Below are 7302 nucleotides of genomic sequence, written 5' to 3'. Positions count from 1 at the left end.
AAATCTAGCACCTCTTTTCTGAAAATATACTTGGGATTTCTCCTCAAAACCATTCAAATGGTCACGTCACTAAAAAAACAAACAACAAAAAAATGTGGCAGGTATTCACATAAATAATCTCAGGCTGTTTCTTTACTTTTCTTTTCTGTCTCTCTTTTTAAAAAATCTCTTGAGAATTGCTTTCACTTCTGGGGGAAAGTCACCAACAATGAGGTTGATTTAAATTTGTGATCATATTGTTTCCACAAGCCATTTTCAGTTAATATTCCCACATATAATATTTCTGCAATATTTCTGTGGAAGAGGCCACTGTCAGTCAAGGTATTTTATTCTATCAGTTCAACCTGATTTTTATCTGACTAATTTTTTTTTCTTGATTAAATGCCATTCATACTGATGTTTCTAAATCTAGGTGGCCACATACCAATTTTCCCCATACTGACCACATCTCCTTGTTCAAGCTGTTGTCCCGTATGAAAGGCTGTGTGCCAAGTCATGCCCATCATGTCTTTCAAAACCCATCTCCAAACTTCCATCTCTCATGCACTCTATTCCCCAGTTAGCTCCACCACACTTCGATAGCTTCTTACAGACTTCTACACATTCTTAAGTCATCACTAGGATGTGACTTTGCATCTGTTGGTTCATTGACTTTTTTTTAACCCCTCCTATGCAATTCCTATTTTTTATTAGTTATTTCCTTTGCAATCTTTCCCTTGCTCACCAATTTATTTAGCCCAGTGGCTGCTCAGAGGAGATTAGTAAACCTTCAATCCATGCTCGTTTTTCTGACTTTCAGAAAAAAAATTTTTTTTTTTAAAACAGACATACCACTGTAATGAAAACACATGCTTTGCTGGTATTGTTTGTTTCCTGAGTGGGGCATAACTAAGTTTCTTCATTGATTTTGTCTTGGATGGGGTACCAGGGATTGAACTCAGGACCTCTTGGGTGTTGAACGTGCGCACTACCTCTTAAGCTATACCTTTCCCCCAGATATACTACTTTAAAACTTAGGGAGTGGCCCCTTCCTGCACTGAAAGGATCTGAAGCTAAAGCTATTGTTAGACAAAGCTAGGCACAATTCCTAGTTTTGCTTTTGACAAGTTTCTAAATCTCTCAGCCTTCTTATCTGTGAAATGACTAAGATAATGCTTGTCTCCTGGAGTTCTTGGGGAAATTAATGAAATAATTAAATAGCCACGGAAAGCACCCTTCTGGATCCTGCCAACTTGGTAGATGTTAAAGAAAAAGGAAACTAGAATTATGGGTGGAAGAGTTTCCAGCTTTCCAACACTCCACTGCATGCAGAGTAAACACTCCTAACAGGCTGACCTAATGCCCCCTTGAGAGTCTGAAGTTTGGGGTGTGGGAGACAGTGTGGACAGGCTACCTGGAGGTGAGCACATCTACATTCCAGGGGTCATAAGGAAAAGGGCAAGAAATCAGCCATTCTATTCAGTATCGTTTGAACCTCTCTTCCAGCAAGCCTGGAGGTTTACATTTTGACACAGCACCCTGATTCAGATCCACTTTTTGGTTTATCTGGAGGCTGCCTGGACTAAAATAAATTAAGAATAACATATAAGTATCCCTGGGAGGGCTCCTCGTTGGCGGTTCTCATGGAATCTGAGTTAGACGATACTCCTCGCATGACAGACAAGGAAAGGTTTTAAATCTGCCCTGGAACCTCACACAACAGCCTAGGGGTAGCTGGTCCTGCAAACGAAGAAGAAATAAATGAACAGAGGGATGGAGAAATAGATCATGAAGAATGAACCAATGACACAGAGCCAGGACTAGATCGCAGACAGGGGTCCCCGTTGGGGGCTATTTTCTTTATAGCTGCTTTTATGACTCGTGCCCCACCTCCTCCTTTACAATTTCTCTTCCTCTGCCCTCCGCCACTTGTCATTTCACGCTCCAACTCTACCCGTTCCAGAAGCGCGCCGCCCTCCCGGCTCCTCCGCCCCTCCCTGGCGCCCCGCCCCTCCGCTGCGAGGCCGCGCCCCCCCGCGCCCGCCCCCGCCCTGAGGGATGAATGGCAGCTTCGCCGCTGCTCCTCTCGGGGCGCTGATTGGCCGCCCGGCGCGGTGACGCGCTGGCGCCGGGGCGAGCACGCAGGCGGGCCGAGCGGGTTGGGGCGGAGCTGGGCTCGGGGCGCGGCGCGGGCGCCCGGGGGCGGAGGAGCTCGGAGGCGGGAGGCGGGAGGCGGGAGGCGCCCGGGCCGTTGAAGCGGCCTCCCTCCCGCCCCCAGCTGCCCGGTTTGGCTTCGGCCCTGTCCCGACCCCCAGCCTAACCCATTCCATCCCTGCCCCGCCGAGCGGTCCGCCGGGCACGCGGCGGCCTCCGGAGCAGCCCAAGCTCATGAGGGCCGCCCGCCCGGCCGCCGGCTCAGAGGAGACGGAGCTCCCGGCCCCCGGGGACGAGCAGAGGATCAATGCGGTTCCAGAATCGATTCCAGCGGTGAGGACCATGGCGCCCCCGCCCCTTTTCTCGTGCCGGAAAGGTCCTGGATCCCGCCTCCTCCCGCGTGGGTCCCAGCTCCTCACCTGGGTCCACCGCTGGTGGATCTGGCGCTTTGGCCGGGGACTGACATGGGAGATTCCGCGCCCGGCTGTCCCTGGGCAATCCTTTTCCTCCTAGTACCAGGGTCTCATGTCTGACCCGGCTACCCCCTCGCGATCTGCGGACCGGACCTCGGATTCCCAGACCTCAGACCCCGAGCCTGCCCTCCTCCCAGGGGATCCCATTGCTCACCCGGCTTCACCCTCTGCCATCCAGGCAGGGCTCTTGCTTGCTCGGAGGACCCGACCCCCAGCCGCAGGCGCCACCCTTGGGTCTTCCAACCCTGGCATTGCCCTTCGTCACCCCTTGCCCCAGCGTGGGGGGTCTCTTGGGAGGCGCAGACCCGGGGCCGGTTGGCCGCTGCGCCCTGCAGCGAGATTTGTGGTAAACTGGGGGTGCTGGGCGTGTTAGGTGCTTTGTCTTTGAACGGCCTAGCAGCAGGGAAACTGAGGCACGCTCTGCCGGTTTAGCCTTGCCTGGCCAAGTGCGGGCCTTGTGGGTTCTCAGGCTTGGAGTCCCAGGGCGTGCTATTTTGGGCGCTGAGGAGGGGCAAGTTAGCATTCGGGTGATGAGACCTGCTGTTGAGTCGCCTGTGTTAGGAAAGGAGGAGGAGGAACCGAGGAGGCACCACCGGAAGGCTGGCCGGCCGCTCTGTCGCTTGAGAGCTGGTGGGAACGCCAGCCTGGGAAGGTCCCGTGGCCTTAATCCCGACTCCGGGTCTCTACCATCTAGCAATGGATGAAGGCTGGCCTTAGTTCCCAGAGGAAGCGCTCGGCCGTTTTTTTTTTTTTTTCCCCCCCTTAATTCTTCGTTTAAGTGGGTGAAAGTTCACATCTCCTGTGTTTGTGTTAACTCCATCCCTTTGTCTGAAACAGGCAGCCATCCCCACTCCCAGAACTTCACCCTGAGCAGGCTAGCTTAGTGTGCAGTGACAGAGGGGATTTGAAAAAAGAAAAAGAATGCATGAAATCTTTCAAGGAGGTTATTGTTGCCTTTTAGGCACTGCCTTTTATTTCAAGATTTGAAGGTGCACTTTTTTTTCTTTCCAACTCCCTAATCCCTCGATGCCCTCTCACCCCTTAAGCAGATCTCATTCCTCCTGTCCCTAAGGGTGAAGGAGTGAAATGAAATATACACAGGGAGAGTTGTGGTGGACTGTGCCACCAGAAGGGTTTGAAGACTTGGGTCAACTTCTGAATATTGCTTATCACTCAGGGTGTTGAGTGCCTGGCAGTATTCCCCTAGTAGGAACATCCTATCAGTATTCTAAAGCAACCATGATGTTCTGGCTTTAGAACATAAAGTCAGCAGTGAAGACAGGAGGGGCTTTAAGGGAGGCTGTGACATCGGTTCAGTCGTGTTGGGAAAACCCTATGCATGTGGTTTGTTTGATTTGGTTTTGCTTCTCTGCACATCTGTGCTCTTCCTGTTTTCAGAGAACAGTGGCAATATTCTGTGAAATTACCGGGTTTTATTTGATTAAGGGTTTGTATTGCTTTCCCATCCTTTGAATTCTTCTCTAGAAAGAAAAAAAAAGAATCTGTTTTATTATTTGTTGCACAAACATTTAAAATGTTAGGAGAAAGGAAAAACAAACAAACCAACCTTTGTAGAGGATCGCATCATCTCAGCTTATGAACTATCTTCTTTTTGCTGGATACTAGTCTATCCAGTCCTTATTATCACAGTTGTAATGTGACTTTGTATTCTACTTCATTCATTTAAAAATGAAAATTACAGGCGTTTTCTTTTGGTGCAGCATAGACGTCATGATTTTCTCAGTGGCTGCACAATATCAATGGATATTTAACAGTTATTTTCTTGATGACATCTAGACCTACCTTGATTTTCTATGATGACTGAATGGTCCTATAATTTCTTATTTTTCTGTTATAGGCTATCTTGGAAAGATAGTTTTAAGGATCAGTTTGAACTTAGAAATAAAACCTGCAAATATAAAGTAATGTAACAGTAAAATTCTGTTTTTTGTGGTCCATGCATTAAAATGTGAGACTACTGTTCCTCACCTCTTAAAGCTGTTTATTATACATCTTTTGCGCATTCAGGATAGTTACAGGTAGGTAAATGGCAGAGGAAGTGGAGGGAGGGACACTTCTTCGAACACATGTGCTCCTCCTGATAGATGTATCAGGACTCCACTGAAGAGCACTTGGCTGCAGTAAAAACATTTCATTAGGCCATAGTTTGTGGCTATGTCTAAATGGTAAGAAAACCTGAACACCTCGCTGGTTTTGGTTTGTTCATAATGGAATCTTGGTGGTCACTGTGGCTTTGGACCAGCTTCCGGAGCTCTGCTGTACCTGTGGAGGGGGCCGTATGGACACTTAGCCTGCTGTCCTAAGTGGAGGGCTTTATGCAGGCGTGGCTTCTCAGAGGGCTTAGGGTGTGAAGAATGCCACCGGGACTCCTTTTATCTTTCTTGCTTTATCCCATCCACCCGTGATTCCTTCCCTCAACTGCCCCACCCCGGGGAGGGGGTCATTCTCTCGCTTTCACAGCATCTCGGATGAATTAGAGTACCTGCTAACATTTATCTAGTGCCTACCTGTGCCAGGCAGTGGCAGGCTATCTGTAGATTACTCATCTCACCCTCAGCTGTAACCCTGGGAGGCAAATTGTATACTCATTTAGTAGAAGAGCAAATGGGGTCAGAGAGTAAAAGAGAACTTGCCATCATCACACAACTAGGAAGGGGCAGCCTAAAGGGTTCAATTTCACATCCCTCTCTACCGCCTATGCAGCCATTTACCTGTCTCCCCGCCCACCACATCTGACAGCGAAGGGGCCTCGGACGCACAGCGCTTCTAATGTATCTTGTGGGTACATATGCATTTCTTCACCCTGGCAACCAGAAATCCAAGGAAACGGGTGTTTCTTCAGCCCCATCCTTGTGACCACTGGTTAGCTTTAAATTGAATATGCCGTAAAGCATCTTATTCAAAAGCATTAGGAAGTCTTCCAAGACTGCCTGTTGTGTTGTTTTTGTTTTTGTTTTTTTGCGTGTTCTCAGAGCACTGAATCATAGACATGAGGTAGTCTCCTTATATATGCCATCTCCCTTGTTTAATAATTAAGTTGAACATCCCTTACCACTATCTCCACCTCTGGCAACAGACACTTTTCCTAAACATCGTGCTTATCCATGTAGGGGAGATAATAGGTGCTGTGCGCAGGGATCAGCTTCTGTTGCTCCATCAAGTGATGTCCAAGACCTTGGAATGTCCATGGTCTTAATTAGCCTTTAAGAATTTCATCTTCACGAGATTCAGAATTCTCTTGGCTCTAAGACTGCCTGTTTTCCTTTGTTCCCAGATAGAATCCCCAGTGAAACCAATTGACAATGGGCTTTCTTGGTCAGGATAAAATGGTTCAGCCGCAGGCAGAATATATGTCCATTCATTCAGCATTTATTTATTAAACTTCAGCTATAAGCTGGGCCTTGTGCTTGGGACTGGAAAGGACCTGGTGGACAAGACAGCCTTCATGAAATTCCCATTACAGAGGGGAAACGTGAAATAAGAAACAAGTTAAAAAAGTCAAATTCTGGGGGACAGATATAGCTCAGTGGTAGAATGCATACTTACCTTGCATGAGGTCTTAGGTTCAATGCCCAGTGCCTCCTTGAATAAACCTAATTACTGCCCCCCACCAAAAAAGTCGGATTCTTAGTAAGTGTGATAAGGGCTCTGGTGGAGTGGGGAGGGCTGAGGTGATACTTTGGGAAGGAAGGTGAGGAAAACCTCTCTGAGGAGGTGACATTTGAGCTGAGCTTGACAGTGAGAAGAGGGCTAAGGATTCTGGAGAAGAATGTTCCAGGCAGAAATAAGCAGTAAATGCAGGTGCCTGGAGGCAGGCCACACCTTGGTGGTTTAAGGAGCAGGAGGGATGTGGTGTGGAGGGGAGAGTGACAGGAAGGTAGCTTCAGGCTAGAGAAGTAGTGAGGCCTTGTGGCCCACAGAGGAGCACACTGTTATCTGAAGCACCTTGGGAAGCCAGACGGGTTTTAATCTGGGCTGGGGTGTGCGGTGGGGATCCGAGTTGATAGACTGTTGCTACTGCTGGATAAAGAAGAGAGTCCGTCTGCGGACAGGCAGGGAGACCATTGACAACACTTGCATTTGGAGTATGAGAAACACAGAGGAATCAAGGATAAATTCTGAGATTTGATCTTAGGCCTCTGAGATCTGTTGGTAGGTTGCAGGTTTACTTTGGAAGGCACGCTGCTTTGGGCTACATTTAAAGTGTGCTAAGTTGTGTCCCTGGGTCCCCATCTGTTCCCTCCCTGCCCAGTTTTGAAATGCTGTCATGGGGAGAGTGTAAGGACACCAGGCCAGGGGGAAGCAGGAGAGAGTGTTTAAAGAGAAAGTGAGAGGATAAATAAACCCTCCTTCACTAATAGCTTTGTTAAGTGTGGTTCCCACACCCAGGACTGACTCACCTTCCCCCAGACCCTCTAAAGCAGGCTGGAATCTCTCTTGCAGCACTGGCACTGGGTGACCATCAGGGAGGCTCTGCTTTAAGCAGAGGCGTCTTCCATAACCACTTGTGGATATACCTGTTTTCCATGACTCTTGAGAATCCTCCTCATCTTTTTGTGGTGAAGAGAATAGACTCATTGTGGGGGAGTATATTTGCATTTTACATCTGCTTTTCCATTTAGATCTTGGGTGACTAATTTCGTAGTGATTTCTGCAAGAGCCTGTATTATATACC

The 7302-nt window shown here is 48.3% G+C and overlaps 1 protein-coding gene across 7 annotated transcripts in view; it reads left to right on the top strand.

Moving 5' to 3' along the window:
- Window positions 1-2156: 2156 nt before the first annotated feature.
- Window positions 2157-7302, top strand: part of LOC140686380 (monocyte to macrophage differentiation factor-like) — a 41475-nt gene continuing 36329 nt past the window's right edge. For 3 of the 7 annotated variants that reach the window (XM_072940130.1, XM_072940129.1, XM_072940128.1), the window contains exon 1: window positions 2158-2466. In XM_072940130.1, coding sequence (XP_072796231.1) covers window positions 2441-2466 — 26 coding nt within the window. In that variant the 5' untranslated portion in view covers window positions 2158-2440. Of the gene's footprint in view, window positions 2467-7302 lie in introns of all 7 variants that reach the window. The other 4 variants (XM_072940127.1, XM_072940132.1, XM_072940131.1 and 1 more) reach the window with 4 other exon arrangements.

The sequence above is a fragment of the Vicugna pacos genome, chromosome 16 (assembly GCF_048564905.1).
Source record: "Vicugna pacos chromosome 16, VicPac4, whole genome shotgun sequence".
Taxonomy (NCBI): Eukaryota; Metazoa; Chordata; class Mammalia; order Artiodactyla; family Camelidae; genus Vicugna; species Vicugna pacos.
The sequence above is the reverse complement of the archived record's forward strand: the minus strand, read 5'-3'. Positions and strand labels throughout refer to the sequence as shown.